The sequence below is a fragment of the Oryx dammah genome, unplaced genomic scaffold, assembly GCF_014754425.2.
Source record: "Oryx dammah isolate SB20612 unplaced genomic scaffold, SCBI_Odam_1.1 HiC_scaffold_12, whole genome shotgun sequence".
NCBI lineage: Eukaryota > Metazoa > Chordata > Mammalia > Artiodactyla > Bovidae > Oryx > Oryx dammah.
In genome coordinates, this window is record NW_024070196.1 from 69,975,128 (window position 1) to 70,003,090 (window position 27,963).

The 27,963-nt window shown below is 53.5% G+C and overlaps 2 protein-coding genes and 1 gene segment (V, D, J or C); all 3 read left to right on the forward strand.

The window, feature by feature from the left end:
• On the forward strand, nt 1–26,361 carry LOC120871414 (immunoglobulin lambda-1 light chain-like). The gene is given in 6 exon segments (XM_040251304.1): nt 1–210; nt 765–910; nt 1,285–1,337; nt 1,340–1,580; nt 24,600–24,634; nt 25,931–26,361. Coding segments are annotated over 6 exon segments (1,005 nt in total). The 3' UTR covers nt 26,251–26,361.
• On the forward strand, nt 13,949–14,734 carry LOC120871281 (immunoglobulin lambda-like polypeptide 1). The gene has a single exon (XM_040251162.1). The coding sequence runs from the start codon at nt 14,040–14,042 to the stop codon at nt 14,238–14,240; it is 201 nt and encodes a 66-aa protein (XP_040107096.1). The 5' UTR covers nt 13,949–14,039; the 3' UTR covers nt 14,241–14,734.
• LOC120871622 lies at nt 15,165–21,330 on the forward strand. The segment is given in 3 exon segments: nt 15,165–15,210; nt 19,589–19,640; nt 20,853–21,330. Coding segments are annotated over 3 exon segments (417 nt in total).
• Nucleotides 26,362–27,963: the final 1,602 nt, after the last annotated feature.

Below are 27,963 nucleotides of genomic sequence, written 5' to 3' on the forward strand. Positions count from 1 at the left end.
ATGGCCCAGACCACGCACGGCGATACTGAGGGCCAGCACCCACCGGCTGCCCAGGACCTCGTGGGCAAGAGTGGACGCTTACAGGACCTCAGGGGCCCTGCAAGATCTGCCTGTGCTCTTGGCAGAGGAGCATGTTATCTGTGGCTCTGTCACTCGGGAGCTGTGTCTGGGCTGGCCCTGCAGCCGTGCGTCACCTGTGGTGTGGGCCTGGTGAGGGTCACCGCCCAGGGAACCTGACGGGTCAGAAGAACCTTCCACTAAAAGTTCTGGAGGGGGAGCTAGAACCAGACCCACACGTGAACGTCACCTAGAAACAGTGAAGGACGAGACACTTCGAAGTCCTGGGTGAACTTAAGGTCCTTCCCCTGAGCCAGGCTGGAGCAGAGGAAGGACTTGGCTTCCAGGAAACCCCGACGTCTCCACCGCGACTCTGGCCACGTGCACGGCAGGGCCCAGGATCCTTTGGTGCAAAGGACTCAGGTTTCCTGAAAAACACAGTCTCCACCTCTGGGCTCTCAGTGACAAGGCCTTCTCTCCCAGGAGTGGGGCCAGGACCCAGACTAGGGTGCAGCTGTCCCCCCAGACCCTGAGACCAGCAGGTGCAGGAGGAGCCCTGGGCTGAGAGGAGTGTGCGGGGCGGCCCTCCCCACTCCCGTGTTCCCCAGGCTGAGGGGAGTGTGCGGGGCGGCCCTCCCCCGTGTCCTTGGGCTGAGCCTCTCCCACCACGGCTGCGGGCAACAGCCCCCCCCAACCCCCACCCCCAGCTCGGGCTGATTTGCATCCCCAGCAGCAAGGGGATAAGACAGGCCTGGGAGGAGACCTGCCCAGCCTGGGCCTGGCAAGCAGACTCGGGGCGCCTCCACCATGGCCTGGACCCCCTTCCTCCTCGGCCTGCTGGCTCACTGCACAGGTGAGCCCCAGGGTCCACCCACCCCAGCCCAGGACTTGGGGACAGGCCTGGCCCTGACTCTGAGCACAGTGGGATCTGCCCGTGGGGGCAGGGGGCTCCTGGGGCTGCTGCAGGGTGGGCAAGTGGAGGGGCTGAAATCCCCACTCTGTGCTCACTGCTGGGTCAGCCCTGAGGGCTATGCCTGCCAGGGAAAGGGGAGTCTCCTTTACTCAGAGACTCTGTCCACCAGGCCCATGAGCCAGGGGGCGGGGGCTGAGACTGAGGGGAGGCTGTCCCTGGGTCCCAAAGACTCTTAGGCACTTAATCTGGGTCAGGCAGGGGCTTCTGTTCCTGGGCTCTTCATGTCCAGCTGCCTCTCCTTTCCGCTCCTGCAGGCGCCTGTCCTGCAAGCTGACTCAGCCACCCTCGGCGTCAGTGTCCCCGGGACAGGCGCCAGGATCACGTGTAGGGGGAACAGCGCTGGAGGTGAAAACGTTCAGTGGCACCAGCAGAAGCCGGGCCAGGCCCCTGCGCTGGTCACCTATGGAGACGGTAACCGACCCGCAGGGGTCCCTGACCAGTTCTCTGGTGCCAACTCGGGGAGCACGGCCACCCTGACCACCAGCAGGGCCCGGGCCAAGGACGAGGCCGACTATGACCGTCAGCTGTGGGACAGCAGCTATAATCCTCACAGTGACCCAGGCAGACGGCAAGTGAGACGCAAACCCCCTGCCTGGCCCGCACGCCCCGGCCTCCTCTGAGCAGCTGCAGTCCCGCTGAGGCCTGGTGCCTTCTGTGCTCAGGGCCTCTGTTCATCCTGCTGAGCAGTGGCAAGTGAACACTGGGTCTCGAGTCCTGGGGGCATACCAGCACCCTTGAGCCAGAGGGTCCCCCATGCCGGCAGAGTCCTAGGACAGCTGCGCCCCCTCTCCATGCTCAGCTTCTCTCAGGAGTGCTGGGAAGATTCCAGAAACAGGCAGGAAACTGTCAGTCACTGGTGGCCGCTGCTGGCCCCTGAGTCAGGCGGCCATTCCGGTCAACCTACCGGATCGTCCAGCACTGAGACCCAGGGCCTCCCTGGGAGGGCAGGATGCAGGACTGCAGCCCGACCCCCCACACCATCACCCCAAACCCTCGAAGAACTGGGCTCCCCAGGACTCCTGCCCTTTGCAACCTGACATCCGAACATTTTCATCAGAGCTTCTGCAAAATATTCACACCGCTCCTTTACGCACATTCCTCAGAAGCTAAAAATTATCATGACTTGCTAACCGCTCTCCTTAAACTTCTTCCATACGTTCCTCTCTCCTGCTCCTTAGACGTCTTTTCAGTCCACATCTCTTACTACCTTTGGTCTCCTCGTGTATTTTCTTTTTTTAAATTTTGTATTGGAATCTATTTGCGTTACAATGTTGAATTGGTTTCTGTTGTACAACAATGTGAATTAGTTATACATGTCCTGAGGAGGGGCGGCTGCATGGGCACAGGAGGGCTGAGAGGCCTTACTCTACGTTCAAGGTCAGGAGGGGCGGCCGTGAGGAGATACCCCACGTCCAAGGTAAGACAAACCCAAGTAAGATGGTAGGTGTTGCGAGAGGGTGTCAGAGGGCAGACACACAAACCATAATCACAGAAAACTAGTCAATCCGATCACACAGACCACAGCCTTGTCTAACTTATTGAAACTAAGCCATGCCCATGGGGCAACCCAAGACAGGCGGGTCATGGTGGAGAGGTCTGACTCAATGTGGTCCACTGGAGAAGGGAATGGCAAGCCACTTCAGTATTCTTGCCTTGAGAGCCCCATGAACAGTATGAAAAGGCCACATGAAAGGATACTGAAAGAGGAACTCCGCAGGTCAGTAGTGCCAAATATGCTACTGGAGATCAGTGGAGAAATAACTCCAGAAAGAATGAAGGGATGGAGCCAAAGCAAAAACAATACCCAGCTGTGGATGTGACTGGCGATAGAAGCAAGAGTTGATGCTGTAAAGAGCAATATTGCATAGGAACCTGGAATGTCAGGTCCATGAATCAAGGCAAATTGGAAGTGGTCAAACAGGAGATGGCAAGAGTGAATGTCGACATTCTAGGAATCAGAGAACTAAAATGGACTGGAATGGGTGAATTTAACTCAGATGACCATTATATCTACTACTGTGGGCAGGAATCCCTCAGAAGAAATGGAGTAGCCATCATGGTCAACAGAAGAGTCTGAAATGCAGTACTTGGATGCAATCTCAAAAACGACAGAATGATCTCTGTTCGTCTCCAAGGCAAACCATTCAGTATCACAGTAATCCAAGTCTATGCCCCAACCAGTAATGCTGAAGAAGCTGAAGCTGAACGGTTCTATGAAGACCTACAAGACCTTTTAGAACCAACACCCAAAAAAGATGTCCTTTTCATTATAGGGGACTGGAATGCAAAAGTAGGAAGTCAAGAAACACCTGGAGTAACAGCCAAATTTGGCCTTGGAAGGTGGAATGAAGCAGGGCAAAGACTAATAGAGTTTTGCCAAGAAAATGCACTGGTCATAGCAAACACCCTCTTCCAACAAAACAAGAGAAGACTCTACCCATGGACAACACCAGATGGTCAACACTGAAATCAGATGGATTATATTCTTTGCAGCCAAAGATGGAGAAGCTCTATACAGTTAGCAAAAACAAGACCGGGAGCTGACTGTGGCTCAGATCATGAACTCCTTATTACCAAATTCAGACTTAAATTGAAGAAAGTAAGGAAAACCGCTAGACCATTCAGGTATGACCTAAATCAAATCCCTTATGATTATAGAGTGGAAGTGAGAAATAGATTTAAGGGCCTAGATCTGATAGATAGAGTGCCTGATGAACTATGGAATGAGGTTTGTGACATTGTACAGGAGACAGGGATCAAGACGATCCCCATGGAAAAGAAATGCAAAAAAGCAAAATGGCTGTCTGGGGAGGCCTTACAAATAGCTGTGAAAAGAAGAGAACTGAAAAGCAAAGGAGAAAAGGAAAGATACAAGCATCTGAATGCAGAGTTCCAAAGAATAGCAAGAAGAGACAAGAAAGCCTTCTTCAGCGATCAATGCAAAGAAATAGAGGAAAAGAACAGAATGGGGAAGACTAGAGATCTCTTCAAAAAAATTAGAGATACCAAGGGAACATTTCATGCAAAGATGGGCTCGATAAAGGACAGAAATGGTGTGGACCTAACAGAAGCAGAAGATATTAAGAAGAGGTGGCAAGAATACACAGAAGAACTGTTCAAAAAAGAGCTTCATGACCCAGATAATCACGATGGTGTGATCACTCACCTAGAGCCAGACATCCTGGAATGTGAAGTCAAGTGGGCCTTAGAAAGCATCACTACGAACAAAGCTAGTGGAGGTGATGGAATTCCACTGGGACTATTTCAAATCCTAAAAGATGATTCTGTGAAAGTGCTGCACTCAATATGCCAGCAAATTTGGAAAACTCAGCAGTGGCCACAGGACTGGAAAAGGTCAGTTTTCATTCCAATCCCAAAGAAAGGCAATGCCAAAGAATGCTCAAACTCCCGCACAATTGCACTCATCTCACATGCTAGTAAAATAATGCTCAAAATTCTCCAAGCCAGGCTTCAGCAATATGTGAACTATGAACTCCCAGATGTTCAAGCTGGTTTAGAAAAGGCAGAGGAACCAGAGATCAAATTGCCAACATCCGCTGGATGATCAAAAAAGCAAGAGAGTTCCAGAAAAACATTTATTTCTGCTTGATTGACTATGCCAAAGCCTTTGACTGTATGAATCGCAATCAACTGTGGAAAATTCTGAAAGAGAAGAGAATACCAGACCACCTGACCTGCCTCTTGAGAGATCTATATGCAGGTCAGGAAGCAACAGTTAGAACTGGACATGGAACAACAGACTGGTTCCAAATAGGAAAAGGAGTATCTCAAGGCTGTATATTGTCAATCTGCTTATTTAACTTATATGCAGAGTACATCATGAGAAATGCTGGGCTAGAAGAAGCACAAGCTGGAATCAAGTTTGACGGGAGAAATATCAATAACCTCAGATATGCAGATGACACCACCCTTATGGCAGAAAGTGAAGAGGAGCTAAAAAGCCTCTTGATGAGAGTGAAAGAAGAGAGTGAAAAAGTTGGCTTAAAGCTCAACATTCAGAAAATGAAAATCATGGCATCTGGTCCCATCACTTCATGGGAAATAGATGGGGAAACAGTGGAAACAGTGTCAGACTTTATTTTGGTGGGCTCCAAAATCACTGCAGATGGTGACTGCAGCCATGAAATTAAAAGATGCTTACTGCTTGGAAGGAAAGTTATAGCACATTGGAAAGCAAAGACATACCTTTGCCAACAAAGGTCCGTCTAGTCAAGGCTATGGTTTTTCCAGTGGTCATGTATGGATGTGAGACTTGGACTGTGAAGAAAGCTGAATGCTGAAGAATTGATGCTTTTGAACTGTGATGTTGGAGAAGACTCTTGAGAGTCCCTTGGACTGCAAAGAGATCCAAACAGTCCATCCTAAAGGAGATCAGTCCTGGGTGTTCATTGGAAGGACTGATGCTGAAGCTGAAACTCCAATACTTTGGCCACATCACGCGAAGAATTAACTCCCTGGAAAAGACCCTGATGCTGAGAAGGATTGGGGGCAGGAGGAGAAGGGGCTGACAGAGAATGAGATGGCTGGATTGCATCACCGACATGATGGACATAAGTTTGAGAACTCACGGAGTTGGTGATGGACAGGGAGGCCTGGCGTGCTGTGATCCATGGGGTCGCAAAGAGTCGGACACGACTGAGCAAGTGAATTGAACTGAACTGAACTGTCCTGAGGAGGGCATGGCAACCGACTTCTTGCCTTGAGAATCCCATGGACAGAGGAGCTTGACAGGCTAGAGTCCATAGGGTCACAAAGAGCTGGACGGGACTGAAGCAGCTTTTCAAAAGGCAGAGGCCATGCATATATCCCCTCCCTCTGGCGCCTCCTCCCACCTCACGCGTCCCACGGTCCTGGTCGTTACAGAGCGCCGCGCCGAGCTTCCTGTGTTTTGCAGCAGGCTCCCACTAGCTACCTGTTTCATTGAAGGCAGCGTATATGTGTCAGGCCTCCTCTCCCAACCCACCCCACCCTCCCCTTCCCCTTGGTGTCCCCAAAGCTGCTCTGTTGACAGTAGCCAGGACATGGAGACAGCCTAAATGCCCACTGACAGAATGAGTAAAGAAGGCGTGATGCGTGGAGCAGCTTCAGCTGCTTGCAACAACTTCTGGTAAATTCTCTTGTCATTTTTATTCTGTTACAAATATTCTCTAACTTTCCATGCTATGGCTTCTTAGATACACCCATCATTTAAAAGTGGACATTTCATTTCCAAATACATGAGATTTTTTTAAGTATCTTTGATGTTAATTGCTCATTTTGATCTTAACTTCTCATTTAAATGTTTTCTTCTCTGCAATCACCCTCTGTGTTTTTTCAGTCTTCTGATTTTATTGAGGGTTTCAATGGTTAACTCAAAGATCTCTCTTGATATATGTCACATTGCACTACAAAATATGTGGGTTATTTTCAAATATCTTTTGTATTGATTTCTAACCTATTTCCACAGTGATAAAAGAACAGACTCTGTATGATTTCAGTACCTTTAACCCAGTAAACTTTTGCACCTGTTTTGTGTCCCTGGCTATGTGCCCTTGTCTCCTAGTTTATAGTCTATGGGAAATTGAACAGAATTTGGATTCTACTGTTGTGGGAAAATTGTATAAACCTTAATGATGTTGAATTGGTTCATAGTGCTTTTCAGCTCTACACTATCCTTCTACTTCTCTGTATACTCATTCTATTAATTCTTGAGAGCTTGATGTTGAAACTCCAACTAAAAATCTTAATTTATCTACTTAAAAAAGTAACTCTAATATATAGTGGAATTATATGCAAACTTGCTCTGTATTTTCCAAGTCTCCTCTAAGTGTGTTGTGACACTTTCATCATTTAGAAAGCAAAACAGAAAGAGAAAATTTTAATATATTTTTTAAAGACGTGGTACACACATGCCGTGTAGTATTACTCACCTATTAAAAGGAACGGAATAGGGTCACTGGTAGAGATGTGGGTGCACCTAGATTCTGTCACCCAGAGTGAAGCAAGTCAGAAAGGAAAACCAAATATCGCGCATTAATGCATACTTGTGGGATCTAGAAAAATAGCACAGATGCCCCTGTTTCCAGGGCAGGAGTAGAGACGCAGACGGAGCAGATGGACTTCTGCTCGTGAGTTTTCATACCCAAGAATCTCGTTCAGTATCCTGCCATACATCTCTGTCAGAACATGTACATTCATTTAAAACGTTCAATGGCACCGTGATTTTAAGGGCTAAAAATTTTCTCCTACCTTGAATTATTACCCTATTAGTAGCAGAGTTTGACTCAAACAACATAAATGTATTGAAATCTTTTTTTTACAGTTTATTTACTTATTTTTAATTTTTGGTGGCCCTGGGTCTTTGTCACTGGATGGGTGTTCTCTACCCGTGACCAGCGGGCCTCTCTCTGGTTTCTCGCTGTGGAGTCGTGTCTTTCGTGCAGCACAGCCTGGCTTCTCGCTGAGGGGTCGCCTCTTGTCATGCAGCACGGCCTGGTTTCTCGCTGCGGGATCGCCTCTTGTCGTGGGGCACAGCCTGTCTTGCAGCACAGCCCCAGGCGCTCGGGCTCAGCGGGTGCGGCCTGTGGGCTCTCTTGCTCGGTGGCAGGTGGGCCCTTCCCGACCAGGGATCAGATCCACACTGGCCGGCAGATTCTTACCCACTGTACCACCAGGGACGTCCTGGAATCCTTACAAATAATTATCAACTAGTGTTGGTTCATGGATCCATCATTGGTACAATTTACTTTTACCTCTAGGGGCTTCCCCTGTGGCTCAGTTGATAAAGAATCTGCCCACAATGCGGGAGACCTGGGTTCGATCCCTGGGTTCGGAAAATCTCCTGAAGAAGGGAACAGCTACCCGCTCCAGTGTTCTGGCCTGGAGGAGCCTGGCAGGGCTCCCTGGAGGAGTCCATGGGGTCACAAAGAGTCAGACACGATTGAGCGACTTCGCTTTCCTTCTTTCTTTCTTTACCTCTAGAAAGAAGTAGGTCCAGCGTGGTCAACAATGCTGTTCTGGCTTTCGTTTCTACAACAAACGTGGAGAAACTTCAGTTCCACAAATAGGAGTTTTGCAATAGAGTGTCACTCCCGGCTATGAACTCCTTCCTGGCTAGGTGCCAAAAATGATTCATGCTGGATGGTCAGAAATTGTTTCTCTGAACGATTTATCAGCTGACAGCTCCAATTCATTCTCTTTTGATTTTGCAGATCGCAAAGCATTGGACAGCATCTGACCTCCAGAGGATTCGAGAGGGACCCATTCGATGCACCTCCGGACCATCTGAGAGGAGAGTTCACTGTCCCATCCACTGGGGGAAATCCCCGCAGGCTGGCCCCACCCCAGAGGCAGCTTTTCAAGAAACCACCTGCTGAGAGGCGTCACCCGGTCACTTGTTCACTTTCTCTGTTTCAGGGGTGAATACCAAGAAAGCTCAAGCAGAGCTTCCTGCTTAAATCTTCACTTTAGAGGCCCCTTGTAGAAGACGCAGTTTTAAAGACTGAGGAAATTTTAAATATCTGTCATCTCAGTGCTTCCCAGGAGGCACAGTTGGGTAAAGAACCCAACTGCCAATGCAGACAAGACGAGAGACATCGGTTCCATCCCTGGGTTGGGAAGATCCCTTGGAGGAGGAAATGGCACCCCACTCCAGTATTCTTGCCTGGAAAATCTTCCGGACAGAAAAGCCTGGCGGGCTACAGTCAATGGGGTCACAAGAGTCGGACACGACTTAGCATGCCCGCACTAGTCAATTTCATGCATCTTTGCCAATCGGGTATCTTATGAGGAAAACGCTTGCGTCTTACGCGCTCTAAGTCAAGGGTCCCCAGCCTCTAAGATCTAACGCCTGAGATCTGAGGTGGAGCTGACGCAGTATTAATAGAAATGAGCTGCGCAATAAATGCAGTTTACTTGAACCGGCCTGAAACCACCTCCCACCCTTGTCCCTGGAGCCAAAAAGGACTGCTGCTTTCAGTGAATGCTTCCTCCCAAGCTTGAGGCTGCCGACTTGAATCATTCAATCGATGAAAGAGTCTAATCGTACGATCTAACAAAGCTAGTCCTCCCTGCCAAACGTCCCATTCCAACCAAATTCTGTTAGAAGCCTTCCCACTGCGTCCGTACAAACAAACATATTAGTGTGCCTTTTGAGGAATATCATAAAATCACTGAAAATTAAACAATGTGTCTGTCTAGTGAAATCAACGTTAACTTTACCTACATTTATAAAAGCTCTTTAAAAACAAGATAAGTCACCAGGCTACTTATCATTCTTGAATTAGCAACAGATCCTGTTGGCTGCCATGGATAGTGAGAAATAAACATCAGGGTGTTTAGGTGTTCGGTGTTTAGAAATAATGAAGTAAGAATCAGATATAAATCACCTTGGCATCATTAGCCATCTGGTGAAGCATTTCCCATGCACGGAACAAGGATGTGAGAACGTGTCCGTCTGAACCACCGTCCCAGGGTCCCAGGAGGACTCACCGAGCTGACAGTTGCCAGAGTGACAGTTAAGGGAGCAGCAGCTGCTGCAAAACCACCAGCTGCCAAAGCAGGGTCTCCTCATGACAGGAGGGTGCCCTTCCCGGGTGTCAGTCCAAACCTTCGGAAAGGACCTGGAAAATAAGTGCTACCCACCAGATATTAATATAAACCCACCAGGCCAGGAGAGGCAGGCGCTGCTGGCCCAGGAAGTGTCCCCAAACTCAGTCATCAAGGTAAATAATATTTCGGGACCTCCCTGGCAATCCAGTGGTTAGGACTCTGCACTTTCACTGCCAAGGGCACCGGTTCAATCCCTGGTCGGGGAACTAAGATCCCACAAGTCACAAGACATGGCCAAATTTAAAAAAGAAAAAAGAGAGAGAGAGAGAAATATTTGATGCAATAGGTTTTAGAATTGAAACTAAGCTCTTGCCCGCCCCCCGCCCAATCCGGATGAATAAAGCATCGAAATAGTAAGTGAAGTCAGGCTCGGACATGCACTGATGTGACTCACCTTAAGCACCCCCCACCCTAGGACTGGTTGGGGTTCCAGGAGTTCCAGGGGTGCCAGGAAGACGGAGTCCAGCCCCTGCCCCCTCCCCCCACCAACTCCTCCACTGGGGCCGCCTACCTCACCTCCCACCCCACCCCCCACTCCCCTACCCCCCACCCCTGCCCCCAGGTCTCCCCTGTCCTGGGTCTGATCTCCACACTTTCTGGGCAGTGCCTCCCTCTACAGCTGGTTTCTGCTGCCCGCTCCCGGGCCCGTCCCCTCTGTTCAGCTCAGTTCAGTCGCTCAGTCGTATCCGACTCTTTGTCACGCCATGGACTGCAGCACACCAGGCCTCCTGTCCATCACCAACTCCCAGAGCTTATTCAGACTCATGTCTGTTGAGTCGGTGATGCCATCCAACCATCTCATCCTCTGTCATCCCCTTCTCCTCCCGCCTTCAATCTTTCCCAGCATCAGGGTCTTTTCCGATGAGTCAGCTCTTTGCATCAGGTGGCCAAAGGATTGGAGTTTCAGCTTCAGCGTCAGTCCTTCCCATGAATATTCAGGGCTGATCTCCTTTAGGATGGACTGGGTGGATCTCCTTGCAGTCCCCTCAAGAGTCTTCCCCAACATCACAGTTCAAAAGCATCCATTCTTCGGCACTCAGCTCTCTTTATAGTCTAACTCTCACATCCATGTGTGACTACTGGAAAAACCATAAACCATAGCCTTGACTAGAAGGAACTTTGTTGGCAAAGTTATGTCTCTGCTTTTTAATATGCTGTCTAGGTTGGTCATATCTTTTCTTCCAAGGAGTAAGCGTCTTTTAATTTCATGGCTGCAATCACCATCGGCAGTAATTTTGGAACCCAAGAAAATAAAGTCTGCCACTGTTGCCACTGTTTCCCCATCTATTTAAGGGAGGGAAATCTCCCAGAGCCCCCAGGTTCCAGGTTGGGCCCCAGCCCAGTCCCATGTCCCAGAAAGCCTGGTCCTCCCGGGCTTCCGTCTGGTGCCGCTAAGTCCCCGGATATTGTCTTTACATCAAGTTGCTGTGTGTCGTAGGAAAGAAACTCTCCCTCTCTGCGCCTCTGTTCGCTCCTCCGCAGAAGGGACTGCCAGGCGGGGGAGTCTGCGACGTCTCCAGAAGCCACAGGATTCTCTCCCCATTTGCTGAAAGAGAGCTCGGGGTGGGGGAAGCTTCTGCACCCCTAGGATCACCAGAGGAGCCGGGGTCTTCAGGGTTCCCCGGGATCCCTCAGAGGGGGCTCAGACACCACAGAGCCAGACCCTGATTCCAGAAACCTGGTCACACCTCCAGACAACCTTTTGTCCCCCGGCTCCCCCGCAAACGTTCCAAGCCCCAACAGTGAAGCGCTTAAGAGAAGGATCCACCAAGCTTGAGTTTAGGGAGGAGGGAAGTGGGGAGCTGGGAGGGGCCTGGGCCAGGGAGACAGGAATCTATAGTGGCTGCAGGCAGGGTCTCTGGGGCCTGCGGGGTGGAGAGCAGGCAGGAGCAGACAGAGGTGCCTGGACACAACACACTCCTCCACTCCAGGGGAGGTGGGCAGGGGCAGGGGCACAGAGGAGCAAGAGACCTTGGGAAGGGGGCCCACCGAGCAGGGCCGCTGGACCCAGACATCTCTGAGCCAGCTGGAATCCAGTTCTAAGCCGTGCTCAGCCCAGGCAGGGTGTAGGGCAGGCCTGAGTACAGTGGCCAGAGCTGCAGCTGCAAGGGCTGGGAAGGCCCTGTCCATCCCCCGAGGGTCCCCCAGGGTCTAGCCAGACTCCGATTTCCGACCGCAGCCCCCACAAGAGGAAGTGGTCGGTGGTGGAGTCCCCACAGAGGCCTGGGCAGGTGCAGGGTGGGGGAAGGGTGGCAGCGGGAGTCACCCGCTGAGTTCAGGGACAGTCCCTTTTTCTCCCCGAAACCCGGGGCTGTCCCGGGGACCACCGCAGCCTCCAGGCCCTGGGCAGTGGGGGGGTGTCACAGCCGCCCGGGGGTGCTGGGACGAAGCAGCTTCTGCCTGGGACCTCGGGGGTAGGCGGGGAACCCAGCCCCCAAGATGCAAGGAGTGCAGGTCCCAGGCTGGGTGAGCGAAACACCACGGTAGGGAGAAGGCGGGCTAGATCGGGCCCCTAGGGGCTCCCCATACCTGCACGGCAGCTGTTAGGGCACTCGCACCCCATTGCTGTTCAGTGCTGGCCAGTGTCCAAGGCCAGGGATGTGTGTGTGTGTGTGTGTGTGTGTGCCCGCACGCACAGTCCAGCCTCAGCACTGGACCAGGCAGCCTGGGGTTCGTCCAAAACTGCTTTATGAGTTTGGTCAGACCGTGAGGTTCTGATCACTGCCATCCATTCGCCCCCTTCTGCCCCACTTATCACCATCGTTATTGTCATTATCGAGAGCTGTGGAGGGTCTGGGAGGTCATCCCGCCTGCCAGCTAAACCGTGAGGCTCTGATCACCACCATCCACTTTGCCCCCTCCTGCCCCCTTCATCACCGTTGTTATTGTCATTATTAAGAGCTGTGTCATCCCGCCTGCCAGCTAAACCGTGACGCTGTCGCAATTGCCCTGGTGCGGGCAGACCCAAGACGCTGGGCTGGAGACAAAGGCCAGCTTGTCACTCCGCCAGAGCGGCGGTCGGACCACAAGCATCATCCAAGCAGTGGTTCTCTGAGCCCGACAGGGTGATGCAAAGGAGCCAGGAGACACCTGCGTGTCCAAGCTGGGGGACCCCAAGTCTGTTATGCTGGACAGTAAGCACATTCAGCTCTGGAGGGAGACACCAGCTCTACCTTCCAGGGTTTCTCATTCCACAAACGTCCAAAGACAATCCATACCAAAGACGATCCGTGCCTTTGCCCCTGAGACGTGCAGAAGCACAGAGATCCACAGACACTGTCTCCCAGCATCGATCTATGGAAAGGAACTGAAGTCCCAGGCTGTGTGTCTGGTACCACATCCCATGGAACAGGCTGCACTGATTTTCACCAAATGTAGCAGGAACGTTAAGGAGTATCAGCCTCAAAATATGAGGGCCAGACATGTCTGAAAGGTCCCTTCTGGAAAAGTCCCTTTGGACTCTTCCCCAGAGTTGCTGAAACAGAGAACCGGGAGGGCTGCAGAGGTGGACTTAAGTGGACCCAAGCAACTGGATCACAAAGGTCCATCTCGTCAAAGTGATGGTTTTTCCAGGAGTCATGTATGGATGTGAGAGTTGGACCATAAAGAAAGCTGAGAGCCGAAGAATTGATGCTTTTGAACTGTGATGTTGGAGAAGACTCTTGAGAGTCCCTTGGACTGCAAGGAGATCCAACCAGTCCATCCTAAAGGATATCAGTCCTGAGTGTTCATGGGAAGGACTGATGCTGAAGCTGAAACTCCAATCCTTTGGCCACCTGATGCGAAGAACTGACTCACTGGAAAAGATCCTGATGCTGGGAAAGATTGAAGGCAGGAGGAGAAGGGAGTGACAGAGGGTGAGATGGTTGGATGGCATCACTGACTCAATGGACATGAGTTTGAGCAAGCTCTGGAGTCGGCAATGGACAGAGAATCCTGGTGTGCTGCGGTCCATGGGGTCACAGAGTCGGACCCGACTGAGTGACTGACAGAACTGAAGCAGCTGGCAAGCTGGAGGGGTTCTGCCACGTGGGGTTCTTCCTACACCCAGAGTCCTGACAGCACTGGGACCCTAGCCCTCCATGGCCTCTCCAGGACCTGAGACAGTCTCCCAGAGCAGAGAAGCGGAACAGAGCTGGTGTGCCGAACCAGGCCCCAGGGGTGGGGTGGGGCTGGTGGGCGGGCTTTAGTGAGAAGCCCTTGAGTCCTGGAACCAGAGCAGAGCAGTTGGCAGAGGCCCCCGGGAGAGGCCCCCCAGTACCAGCCCTGGGACCTGAGGGCAGAAGGCCCAGGCAGAGGACAGGCCCCTTGGGATGGGGTGCGCCGGGACGGCCCCTGCCAGCAAGGGGAAGCGGGGGCACTTTAGACCCCCTCCAAGGAGGAGCCCACACCAGCACACATGAGGCCCAGGCCAGGCCAGGGGGCCCGTGAGGCCCCCAGGGGTCAGCGCGGTGTCCCCAGGCAGCCCTGGCCTCTCATCCTGCTGGGCCTGGCAGTGGGCGCCCACGGCCTGCTGCCCCCGACGGCGGCGCCTCAGAGCACGGCCCCCCGCATGGAAGCCCCGGCAGGAAAGAGCCCGTGGAGCCTGTGGGGCAGGTAAGGGCCGGGGAGAGGGGGTCGTGGTGCAGGGAAGCGGGGCTTCCCTTCGATGGGACCCAGGGGTGAATGACCGCAGGGGCGGGGAACGAGAAGAGAAAACCAGCTGGAGAGAAGGAGCCTGGGCAGACGGTGGCTGTACTTAGAGTGCTGACACGGGCCCGGTGCGCCTTTGTTTGTGTTGGTTTTTATTTTTTAATATTGTATTGAAATACTATTTATCTCGTGGAGCTTTTGGCGCCCTGAGATTTTGCACACACGGCTGGTGTCGCACTTGCCTCACCCCCGCCCTCTGAGCAGGGCAGACACAGCGCAACGGGGCAGGGCGTGCCCAGGAGGCACTGATCATTTTGAGGGGCAGCAGCCACAAGGCAGGTCTGCCTTCCTCCCCTTCTTACAGGCGGGGACAGAGGTCCAGAGAGGGGAGGCAAGCTGCCCAAGATCACACAGCACACGGGCCCAATCCCAGGACTGTAGAAATCCTGGGACTAGACAGGCACCAGAGTGTCCTGTGTTTTAAGAAAATGGTCCAAGAGAAGGGGCAAGTCTGCAAGGCGTCCAGAGAAGGAAGCAAGGGCTTGGCTCGGTCTCCCCCAAGGAGGTCAGCTCCTCAGCGAGGTTCCTAAGTGTCTAATGGGGCCAAGCCCGAACCAAGGGGTCACGCCCAGGTATGGGGCGCTAACCTGGGATGGGGGTGCTCCAGGCAAAGGGAGTAGGGAGGCCGAGGAGGACAGAGGGGTGCACAGCCACGCAGGGAGCTTCCAGAGCTGGGGAGAGCGGGGTACAGAACGGGGGTCTTGTCCACCCCTCCTTTATCCTGGGACCCAGGGCAGGTATTGAGGGATTTACGTGTGGGGCTGTCAGAGTCCAGTTCGTGCTATGGAAAAATTGTTTCAGGTCAGAGACCAGTGTGAGGTCAGGCTAGAGGATGGAGAACTGTGAAAAGGTGATGGAGAGTGGGGGGACGGTCCTCGGTGACCAGACACCGAGATCGCCTCTGGAATCCACAGGCGAATTTACAGTGACGTCGTCAGAGGGCTGTCGGGAGGAACAGGCTCTGTCATGAACCGGCTACAAAAATCTAAACCGTACACCCTTTTTGGCAATATGCAGCAAGTCATAAAAGAAAGCCTATTTCTTTACATTGTGTAATTCTGCTTTTAGGAATTCATCTTGGGGTGGGGGAACAATCAAAAAGATGTGACCAAAGGTTTACAAGCCAGAAACTCAGCTTATTAATGACGGGAGAAAGCCGGAAATAACCTAAATCTCCAACAGAAAGGGTGTGATGAAACACAGCATGGAACGTCCATCGTAAGGAATCAACACAAACTTCCAAAACGATATTTCTAAAATTGGGTTTTTAAAGCATGTGTGCCCTTTCAAAAGCTTGTCAGAAAATATAGAACTATGACAATAATGTGTCTCTAGCCAGATATTTTTAATTTTTGCTTTATAATTTTATAAAATTATAAAGTTAAATTGTATAATTATAACACAAATATTATATAATTATTATAAACTATAAAAAATAGTTATGAAAATGTTCACAAGAATATATATATGTGATTTTATCTTCTACAATACTTTTTAATACCAGAATAATATGTGCTTTTAAAAAAGATTGAGCACAGAAGCGTATAAAGTAAACATTGAGGGTTTCTGCTCACCAACCGCACGTCTTACCCTAAAACCCATTCTCCAGTAAGAGACAATGTCACATGGGTCTGTACACGTCTGGCCTTCCTCCTAGGCATGTGTGTCCCTGAAAACACACACACACAACTAATGGTGCTGGGGTTGTATTTTTCAAAACAGACTTATACTCTGCCTATGAGCCTGCAACTGTCTTTTTAAACAGTCTGTTGAGGTTTTCTATACCAGCCTACATGAATCCCCCATGTTCTCTGAATGGCTCTGTATGAATTCAAAGTTTGGAAGAAGGAGCGTGTCTTTAATCATTTGCCTATTAATGGACATTTAGGGTGTTTCCACTAAAAAACGTAAATTACAAGAGATGCTACGTGGAAACCCCCTCATGCGTAGCTATGTGCCTGTACTTTGCACACTTTATCTCCCCAGAAAGATGCCTAAAAATGGGGTGCTGGGTCAGAGAGAACAGGCTTTGAAATTTTCACAGGCTATGCCAACGGTCCTCCCAGAAGTCTGTTCCGGCTTCCGTTCCCTGCAGTGAATGACAGTGATTTTTCCTCTCCATTCTCGCCAATAATGTGACGTTTGGATCTTTTTTTATTTTGTGCGTCTGAAGAGCAAAAATGAGAACAAAACTGTTTGCCGTTTGTTTATTTGCTTGTTGGTGACATTTATTTTCCGTTCATATTTTTATTGATTGATTTTATGTCTTCTGTGGACGCACTGGTTGTCATTTTGTCTGGCTTATTTTTTGTTCGGTTGGTTGTACTTTAAGGTTGATAGAAACTCTTCATCCATTTGGGAGAGTAACCCCTCGTTAAGTATGTATGTGGTAAATATGCTTCCCTGATCTGTTTTCCAATTTCATCTGTGGGGTCTTTCAACATTAATCCTTTTTAATTTTTACGTGTCAGGGTAGTTGTTTTTCTTTATGGTGTTTGTGATCTGTGGTGAGCATAGGAAAGACATTTCTATTTTGATTTTTTTTTTTAAATTCAGGTACTTCTATTGTCTTGGTGTTTGTTTTTACTTAGCCTGAAATTTATTTTTGTGTTGGTAGAAATGTATCCCTATATATTTTCCAAATGGGAAACCAGTCGTCCTGTATTTGTTGAATACAAACACAACTTCATCAAATGCTGAATTACCGACTTATCACATCCTCTCTGTGGCTCTAACCATCACTCCACGCATCCCTTCCACCAGGTTTTAATGATGGTAGCTTTACACTGTGTGTTGGTGCTAGAGAACAATCCCACTGGTGTTATTCTCAATCCAAATATTTGTGTCTGTTCTCGACCATTGAGATGAGATGGTTGGATGGCATCACCGACTCAGTGGACGTGAGTTTAAGTAAGCTCTGGGAGTTGGTGGTGGACAGGGAAGCCTGACGTGCTGCAGTCCGTGGGGTCGCAAAGAGTCGGAGGTGATTGAGCAAATGAACTGAACTGAACTCCACAATTATTCTTACTGTTGGACTTTAGAACTGGCTCACTGACTTTTTAAAAAATGTTTATTTATTTGGCTGCGCCGGGTCTGAGCTGCGGCACTCTGGACCTTTAGTTTCGACTTACAGACTCTTAGTTGCAGCACGTGAGTTCTAGTTTCCTGAGCAGGGGTCGAACCCAGGCCCCCTGCAATGGGAGCTTGGAGTCTCAGCCACCGGACCACCAGGAAGGTCCAAAGTTATTCCTTTGATGTTGTGCTTGTAATTTCATGGAGTACCTGGGTTCACTTGAGGGGAATTGATGTCTTTGCTGCTGCGTCCGTTCACTAGGTTGTGCTATATTTTATCCTCACAGATCTTGGACATCCCGTGTTAAGTTTATTCCTAGGGCTTTTAATAGAGCTGTTACCGAGCTTGTCAGTGCTTCCGCCATTTCGCATTCTCAACGGTTGCCGCCTGTACAGAAGGACACCTGCTGAGTTTTGCCCAGCCTGCTTGTATTCGATCACAGGTTAACTCTTGTACCGGTTCTAATAGTCCTTCAGTTCATCTTGAGCTTGTTTTTGTTTTTTTTAAGTAAACTAGCCCATCACCTGCAAAAACCAATTTTATCTCATTTTTCCTAACACTCACACTCTTCCCCCCATCTCATTTCATGGGCTTGAATCTGTAGAATATGTTAAATAATAAAAGTAAGCGTGGGAACCCTGGCCTCTAAAATGGTTTTGCTTTTAAATGTGAAGCATGCTGTAAGTTTCAGGAGATACCGTTCATTAAGTTGAGGATATTTCTTTAGTTAATTAACTTAGTAAAAGGCTGGATATTTGCTCTCTTTAATCAGAAATAAGTGCTGAATTTACATTGCTGTCCTGTTAAATTTTGTTTCAAAAATCGTATGTGCATACCTTAAATACAACCATGACCCAAAAGTTCCATTGCTGAATTAAAAGAATGCTGGACCCAATGCAGTACTGGTTACCTTCTTGCTTAGATTCACTGCGTAGGGAGATAATATCAGATTTGGCAAGGTCTGAGGATTCTTGTCAGCATAAACTCTGACAGTGCAATCTGGGTGCTTTTTTGTTTTTCTGAGATTTTTAAAGGTATGTTTTGTTATGGTAGGACACAGAGGCTGACTCAATGAGGGGCAAGCGTTATGGGATGAGTCCAGGCCTCTGGCCTGCGGAGAAATCTACTGAACTGAGAATAATGCGGGGGACCAGGTCTGCAAGGACTTGGGAGCAGTTTAGATGGAAGATGCTGAGTCTGAGGTGCCTGTGGGACACTCAAGCAGAGACACATCCAGAAGGCAGAATGTGTATAAATCCAGAGCCGAAAAAAGAGGTCAGGCAGGAAGTAGGGATGCAGGAGCCCTGGGCAGTTCTCCAAGTGCACAGTGTGGGTCAGAAGCAGAGAGGGTGGAGGAGCACTGGGAGCTGCAGGGGCCTCAGACTTGACGGGACGGGACCTCGTTAGACTTGACCTCAGAAGTTTCAGGGAGGGATGGGGGTGGGAGGGGGAGGGCTCCCCCCACCAAGTCCCAGCGTGTGAAACAGGGCTTGGCAGACGGGCGCTTGATGGCCATTGTTGGACAGACAGATGCATGATGGACAGATGGATGGATGATGGATGGAAGGAGGGATGTTGGATGACGGATGGATGGATGGATGGACAAACAGATGTACAGAAAGACAGTGATCTGATAGCAGAGAAAGTTCATCAAAGGCAACAAGCTGAGCTGCGTCTCCACGGGTGGAGAAGGAGAAGCAGGGCAGGGGTCCCCCACTTGGGGCCTGAGGAATAGCCCAGTATCCACAGTCCCAGGAAGGAGGCTACCTGGCTGGACTGTGAGGAATTGTGGGGAAGGAACACCCAGTGGCCTTACAGTGAGGCCAGGAGTGGCCGGGCAGGTCGGAGCCAGCCCGGTACTCCTCTGCCGCACCACGCAGGCCGGGCGCTCCGTGTCTCCATCAGCACTGAGGCGTCAGTGGTGGCCAGGACAGGCTCCGAGTGAGGGGGCACTGAGCGACCCCAAGGCATGTGTGGCTGCTGCCTCGGCCAGGGGGCAGGGCACGGGGCACCTCCAGGACATGAGCCCACCCGCGGTGCCCTGGCCTCTGGAAGACTGGCTCCACAACACCCCTCAGCCCCACCAGCTGCAGTCCCGCGCCCGTCATGCCCAGCAGCTTCCCACCTGGCCCAGCCCCCCAGGGACAGGCCCCAGGTGCTGGCCCGGCGGGTTTTGGTCTGAGGCTCAGTCACAGTGCTTCATTTTAGGCGGCGGGACCCAGCTCACCGTCCTAGGTAAGTGTCTCTCACCCCTTCCCCAGCCTGTCTCACCCTCTGCTCTCTCGGGAAAGTCACTTCTCTTGCTTTGGGGGCGGCTTCCTCTCTGTCCCGCTGGCCTTAAGGGCCGATCCCCACCTTTCTCCGTGGGGCCGGGACGGGAGGCAGGTTGGTCTTGGGGTAACAGCAGGAGCCTCCAGAGGCCGACCGTCCGACGGGGCCAGTCCGGGCACCGGGACTGGTGTCTGGTCCAGGAATGAGGGGACTCGTTCCCCTCCTGTGGGGCAGATGCTGGGGTGCGGACCAGAGGCTGGTGCTGACTAGGGGCGTCTCTAAGCCCTGGGCTCTGGGCTGTGAGCTCCATGCCCCAGCCGAGAGGGCCAGACAGGAACTTGGGGGCTCACTGGGGGCTATGACCAGCCCCCAGGGACACAGAGGGCAGCCTGAGGGAGGCCCCTGGAGGGCAGAGAGAGAGGGGTCTCTGGCAAGCTGACCGGAGGCTCTCGGGACAGTTGTCAGAAAGGAGCAGGTCCCCTGGGGCAGAAACTCCTCCATCCGGGAGCCCTGATCCCCTGGGGTCACACCTGCCCGAGGGTCGGCCTCCGCTCGCCTCGAAGCGGGCGTTAGACTTAGAAGATGATGAACAGGGCTCTGACCCCCACAAAATCAGGGTCGTCGGAGGTGCTGTGTGGGGGCACCGTCCCCTGAAGGCAGCCGAGGTGAGGGGCCCTACACTCAGGCAGCGGGGACAGGGAGACGGGCAGGGCCTCAGAGGAGCCCCAGGCTCTGGCCGGGAGAGCTGAGGCTGGGCTGGGCGAGGAGAGGGAGGCCCAGGCCCGGCTCCGCACGTGCCCCTGGCGTGCCTGCCCCCACGCAGCCCATCAGGACTGTCCTGGCAGGTGGGCTGGGGTCCCAGGTTCACGGAGGAGGCACGGAAAGTCACGGAAGGGTCTGGCAGGGGCTGAGGGCTCAAGGGGTCAGGGCCAAGAGCAGACACAGACTCCCGGGGCCAGGAGGACGGAGGAGAGCTGCCCTGGTCGCAGTGGGGACTCTGAGGCCACGCTTGGCCGGTCACTTGGGAGAGTGATGTGCAACGGCTTCTGAGGGGCTGCCTGCAGCCCAGGGGCTGAGTGCAAGGGGTGGGGGGCCACAGAGAAGGCAAGCAGGACTACAGTGAGGACAAGATCAGAACCTCCCCAGCGTCTTACACCCCCTCCTCTGTCCACACAAGTCGGCCCAAGTCCGCACCCTCGGCACCCTGTTCCCGCCCTCCATGGAGGAGCTCAGTGCCAACAAGGCCACCGTGGTGTGTCTCATCAGCGACTTCTACCTGGGTAGCGTGACCGTGGCCTGGAAGGCAGATGGCAGCACCATCACTCGGAACGTAGAGACCACCCGGGCCTCCAAGCAGAGCAACAGCAAGTACGCAGCCAGCAGCTACCTGACCCTGACGGGCAGCGAGTGGAAATCTAACAGCAGTTACAGCTGCGAGGTCACGCACGAGGGGAAAACCGTGACGAAGACAGTGAAGCCCTCAGAGTGTTCTTAGGGCTCTGGGCCCCCACCCTCGGGGGCCCTCTGGCCCACACCCCTCCCCCAGCTCTCCATGGACCCCTGAGCCCCCGCCCAGGTCGGCTCAGACCAGAGGCCTCTCCTTCCTCCTTGTTCCTGCTTCTCCTGAATAAAGACCTTCTCATTTATCAACCGACATGTCTGAAGTGCTTTCTGGGTCTGGGCTGGTGTCGGGGTTAAGGGTCAGTTCCTTAGGGAAGGGACAGGTGTGACCTGAGAGTCCATCCACTTGTCATCACTCCAACCCATCCCCAGGCACCAGGGCGCCCTGAGTGCCCGGGGAGTGGTGACGCAGAGCAGGACATGGTCAGCGGTGCAGGCTCCTGGGGGCAGGCTTGCCCTCCCACACAGCCCGTCTCCCCGGGAAGGGCCAAGGGCCTGTGAAGGGGGCAGGGGATGGCTCTGGGGATCGGGGAGAAATGAGGAGGGTCCCAGGTGAGACTGAGACACACAGGGCAGGCTGGGGCCCTGGTGGGGAGCGGGGCCTCCCGCAGGCGTCTGAAGCCAGGTCCGTCCGGGTGGACTTGGTTCTCACGGGAACCTGCTGCTGGGTCCTCACTGCTTCTCCAGCTCTTTCTCTGGCTGCAGCGAGCACGGCTGCCCTGTCCTCGCAGTGTGCAGGCCTCCCGTTCCAGGGGCCCCTCCTGTTGCAGAGCGCAGGCTCTAGAGCCCAGGCTCAACAGCTGTGGTGTGAGGACGCAGGCGCTCCGAGGCCCGTGGGACCTTCTCAGATCAGGGAAGATCAAACCCATTCTCCTGCACCGGCAGGCGGATTCTTAACCACTGGACCACCAAGAAAACCCTGGGTTCACTCATTTCTATTGAGCTGTGGTTGACTTACAGGGTTGGATAAGTTTCTACTGCACAACAAAGTGAGTCAGATGTCTACACACACACGTGTGCCCACACTTTGTTAGATTCTCTCTCCATCCGGGTCATCACAGAGGACTGACTGGCGCTCTCCGTGCTGCATAGTAGCTTCTCATTAGCCGTCTACTTTGTATACAGACTTTGTAAGAGCAGCGTATGTGTGTCAGTCTCAATCTTCCAGTTTATCCCTCCCTTCTGTCCCCCTTGGGAACCATAATTTTGTTTTCTACATCTGTGACTTCATTTCTGTCTTGTAAATCAGTTCCTTTGAACCACTTTCTTAGATTCCACATTTAAGCCGTATCGAAGGCTATCTGACTTTTGCTGTCTGACTTCACTCCGTATGACCAGCTCCGGGTCCGTCCATGTCTGCACATGGCCTTGCTTCGTTCTTTATGGGAGACTCATGTTCCCTTGCACGTACCCACCACATCTTCACTATCCATTCATCTGTCGACGGACATTTAAGCTGCTTCCACACCCCGGCTACTGCAAACAGCGCTGCAGGGCACACTGGAGCACATGTGTCTCCTTGAACTGTGGTTTTCTCGGGGTGCATGCCCAGTGGTGGGCTTGCTGGATCATATACGGTAGCTCTATTTTTGGATTTTAAGGAGCCTTCATCCTCTTCTCCCTAGCGGCTGTACCAGTCGACATTCCTGCAAGCAGTACAAGAGTGCTCCCTTCTCTTCACACCCTCTCCAGCACGCACTCTTCGTAGGCATTTTGGAGATGGCCGTCCTGACCACTTGGAGGTGGGGCCTCGCTGTGGTCTTGATTTGCACTTCTCTAATAATTAGTGATGTTGACCATCTTTCCAGGTGCCTCCTAGGTACTTGGTTGTGTTTTGGGCGCCGTTTGGTTTGGTGTATTTTGTGTTCTTTCCACGAGGGTTGGGAAGTCTTGACCCTTTGATTGGTGGGTATGTCTGGGGCCTGGTGGGTCCTTCAGTCTCTCCCAAATCGCTCTGGCTTTTTCTAGCTGAAAGAGGCTGCAAAAGTGAGGTTGCTGGTGCTGGGCTCCCCCACGGTTGGGGTGTAGCCCCCAGCCCCCCACCTCAAGCTGGACCTGGGAACTTCCCACTGCTTTATGTGCCTGCAAAGTGGCTCTAGCTAGAAAGGGCTAGCAGGGTTCTGGGGGATATTTTGGCCACAGGCAGTGCTAGGACAGTTGGCCATTTCCCCCCACAGGGCCCTTTTGGGATCATAGGTCATTAGCCAACTTATCTTCCTTGGACGCTCCAATCCCAGGTCCCTCAGGTGGGATGGGAAGCCAGGGGCAGTTGTAGTTCTGTCCTCCTCGCTCTATTGAAAGCAGTAAGTGAAAGCAAGTGAAGTCGCTCAGTCCTGTCTGACTCTTTGCGACTCCATGGACTATAGCCTACCAGGCTCCTCTACCCATGGGATTTTCCAGGCAAAGCTACTGGAATGGGTTGCCATTTCCTTCTCCAGGAGTGAAAGCAGTAATTGGTCCACAAAAGGAGGCCCCTCAGATGCTCTTCACTTCTCCAGGAGTAGCTTCCCGATCTTATTTCTGTCCTTTAGTGGAGCACTTTTACAAAACAATGAGTGGTCTCTGCCATCTTCTGAAGGCCAACAGTTCATCGTATCGCGGGGAAGTCTAGGGTACATGCAGGCGATGTTTGAATCCGTCTTGGTTATACTCTCTTGGTGCTGGAGTTCCCACCTTTGTCCAGGGCAGCCTCTGCTGGTGGCCCCAGGTCTTCCTGCTCAGGCACAGGAGACCTCACAACTTCCTGCGTTCTGTGGGAACCGTGTGTTCCAGGGCCCTCTGGTGCCTGGCCCGACTCAGGCCTGGGATGGCCCATGTAGCCCAGCAGCCTGATTCTCTTTAAAGAGATGCTGTCTCAGGACCACAGCGAGGGGCCTGCTCACATCTCTGTTCTGAATAAGATGCTCTCAGATGCCTCCAAACTTCAGATGAGACCCTGAGGGCTGGCCAGGACACTGTGCAGTCCTCTCTGCAGACAGAGGCCGGACTTGGACAGCAACCAGCCCAAGCCTCACTAGAGATGCCCGTTTGAAGCCAGGAGAACCCCGGGGAACTGGGGGTGAGCCCCTGGAGCCCCAGTTAGGGTCAGATGGAAGACGGTCACGGCAAATCCATTCCAGCCGTGTCCATGAGGGGGATGGGGACGCCCCCGCCCTCAGCCTGTGCTCTCACCAGGGGGTCAGGCTGCTGCCAACTCCACAGAGAAGAGAAGTGGCTTTCTCCTCCGGGGTACTTCGCTCTTGGGGCGGTGAAGGCCCCCGCCCCCCTATTATTCCATTCCCACCCCTGGCCGCCTGGTGGGAAGACCGTCCAACACGCAGACCTGCTCAGGGAGCCTGCCTGTCCAAGGCTCCTGCAGCCCGGCACGGGGGCCCGTGTCCTGTCATCTGCTGCGGGGGGGGGGGGGGGGGCGGGGGGGGGGGCCCCCCCTTTTTCCAGCGCACAGGTATGAGGGGGGGGGGGGCGGGGCGGGGCGGGCCCTCCCAGGGAGGGGTTTTTGTGCAAGCCTGTGTCACTGTGTGGTGTTTTCGGCGGCGGGACCAGACTGACCGTACTGGGTGAGTCTCCCTCCTCCTTTCTCTCCCTCTTCTTTCCCCAAGGTTTGGATTTTCTGTCACTTTGCTCTTTTCTGGGCCCAGTGTCAGCCTGTGGTCAAGCCTTCAACCAGGACCCACCTCTGGGGCCCTGACCTCTTCCCTTCCCCTGACCCCAGGCTTGTCCTACTTGTCACTGAGGTCGCCATCAGAGCCTCCCCTCTGACCCCAGAGGCAGGGGAATGAGCAGGCTGACCTACTGACTTGTCTGTCTGGCTCCCGGACCTCGCTCTCCTCTGTGCCCCCAACCCCCAGTCTGGGCTCTAAGTTGACCCAGCTTTGTCTCTGAGGGTCACTTGGGGTCCCTATCTCATGCGGAAGAGGGAACTGGACTACAGATGAGGGGCCAGGGGAGACATCAGAGGGACCCAGAACCCTCAGGGCTGGGGACCCAAGTCAGAGCGTCAGGACAGCCTGGGGGCCGTGGGCCTAGGGAGCGGGTCGGGGACTTGGCAGAGGTGGAGGGGCTCCCCCAGGCCTCCAGGGGGCTGCCGCGCGGATCCTGGGCGGGCCAGGGACCCAGGGAAACTGCAAGAGGGAAGACGGGGGACGAGAAGGTGATGGACTCAGAACTGGGGAAGGGGATAGGAGGTCAGGACGCGGGGGACACGGACTCCTGCGTCTGCAGGACACAGTCCTCAGAAGCAGGAGTCCCTGAGGAAGCAGAGAGACAGGTACCAGGGTAGGAAACCTCCAGACCCAAGAAGAATCAGAGAGGAACCTGAACTCAGATCTGCAGATGGGGGGTCCGAGGACAGGCAGACAGGCTCTCCCTCGACCCAGCACAGAGGCTCCAAGGGACACAGACTAACTGGGAGACCAACAGACTCCTTCGGGCAAAGGCGCGAACAGACATGTCAGCTCAAAATATACCTGGACTGACTCACAGGAGGCCAGGGAGGCCACATCATCCACTCATGGGGACAGACAGACAGCCCCAGGCAGACCCCCATCAACCATCAGACGGGCAGGCAAGGAGAGTGAGGGTCAGATGTCTGTGTGGGAAACCAAGACCCAGGGGGTCTCAGGACAGCACTGTCAGGGGTCCAGGCTCAGGCTTTCCCAGGAAGATGGGGAGGTGCCTGAGAAAACCCACCCACCTTCCGTGGCACAGACCCTCTGGCTCACAGTGGTGCCTGGACTCGGGGTCCTGCTGGGCTCTCAAAGGATCCTGTGTCCCACTGTGACACAGACTCAGAGGCTCCCATGACAGGCACCAGACCCCTGACTGTGATCTTCTTCCCCTCCCCCACTTTGCAGGTCAGCCCAAGTCCGCACCCTCGGTCACCCTGTTCCCGCCTTCCACGGAGGAGCTCAGTGTCAACAAGGCCACCGTGGTGTGTCTCATCAGCGACTTCTACCCGGGTAGCGTGACCGTGGTCTGGAAGGCAGATGGCAGCACCATCAGTCAGAACGTGAAGACCACCCAGGCCTCCAAACAGAGCAACAGCAAGTACGCGGCCAGCAGCTACCTGACCCTGACGGGCAGCGAGTGGAAATCTAAAAGCAGTTACAGCTGCGAGGTCACGCACGAGGGGAGCACCGTGACAAAGACAGTGAAGCCCTCAGAGTGTTCTTAGGGCCCTGGGCCCCCACCCTGGAAAGTTCTACCCTCCCACCCTGGCTCCCCCTAGCCCTTCCTCCTGCACGCAATCAGCTCTCAATAAAATGTCCTCATTGTCATTCAGAAATGAATGTTCTCTGCTCATTTTTGTTGATACATTTGGTGTCCTGAGCTCAATCATCCTCAAAGGAAACAAATCCTCTTAGCCTTTGGGAATCAGGAGGGAGGGCAGAGGCTTGGGGGTTTGGGGAGGGATGATTTCACTGTCACCCAGAATTCCCCAGAGAACATTCTAGAACAGGGGATGGGGCCACGGCAGGAGTGGAACTCTGTCCACCCTCCCCGTCAGCCGCCATGCTTCCTCCCCTGTGTGGACCGTGTCCAGCTCTGATGGTCCACGTCTCACACTCTTTGGTTGCCAAGGCCCCAGGACAGTATCTCGGCTCCTTCCCCTGGGTGCTCAGCAATCACATCTGGAAGCTGCTCTTGCTCAAGCGGCCCTCTGTCCACTTAGATGATGACCCCCCTGACATCATGCGTGGCTGAAACCCCACCCTGGTGATTCCCAGTCGTCACAGCCAAGACTCCCCCTGCCTCGACCTTTCCAAGGCCATGGCCCTCTGCCCCTCCCCCAGGCCTCCCTGTCACTTTCTTCAGGGGACCGGCAAGCCCCCCACGCTGGGCACGCATCTCACAGCACCCCACCCCCAGGTCGCCCTCCTCCGGCTTGCGTGTCAGGAGGCCCCCAGCTGACCAGCCCAGCTCTGCCCTCTGCGACCCCTTAGGACTCAGCCCACCACGGAGCCCAGCACCATCTCAGGCCCAAGTGCCCGTTTTGGTTGATGCGTTCCGTGAGCGCAAGCCGAGAATCTGCTTAGGGAGGTCGTGGTGTGTTCATCTCTGACATTGGGCGCTGTCTTAGGAGCTCAGAATGGGATCTGAGACCTGGATAGACTGTGCTAGGCATTCATTCGCATGGGACCACACGTGAGCGCTGTTAGACACACACACACACAAGTTACTGCAAACACAGTCATGTTGGACCAGAGCGCTTCCAGAATCCACCATGGCCTCACTCTGCGGAGACCACAGCTCCATCCCCTCCGGGCTGTAAACCTTCTCGACCCCCTAAGCTGCTCATGAGCAGCCCCCACCTCCTCCAGGAGAAGTTCCCCGCCCCACCCGGTGTGACACCCAGCCGTCCCTCCTTCCCCTCCCCCACCTGGAGATGGCCGGAGCCCCATTTCCCAGGGGTGAGCTCACAGGGGAGGGGTAGCTCCCCTCACCTGCCCAGAGGGTCGACCAGCCCCTCTGACGGCGGGGGTGGGGTGGGGGGGGAGGGGGGGCCGGGGGCGGGAGGGGGATGTTGTGGCCCCGGGGCTCCTCTGCAGCTGCAGGCAGGCCTGGGCCGGGGGTGGTGGACTGGCAGCAGGGTTTATGCTCGAGGCTGTGTCACTGTGTGTGTCTGCTCGGTGGAGGGACCCAGCCGGCCATGCGGGGTGAGTCTCCCCCTTCCAGCGTTCCGGGTCAGGAGTGACAGCTGGGTAGATTCTTGTGTCTCCTTACCCGTCTGGGGCTGAGGTCTCAGTCGCCCTAGACCTGTGACCTGCCTGCTTTTAGCCTGTTCCCTCTGGGGTTCTTCACGTTTCCCTGTCACCAGCAAAGCCCAGAGAATATCCCGATGGGCAGGCAGTATGGGACGGCAGGCTTGTCCACCGCTAGCCCCCGG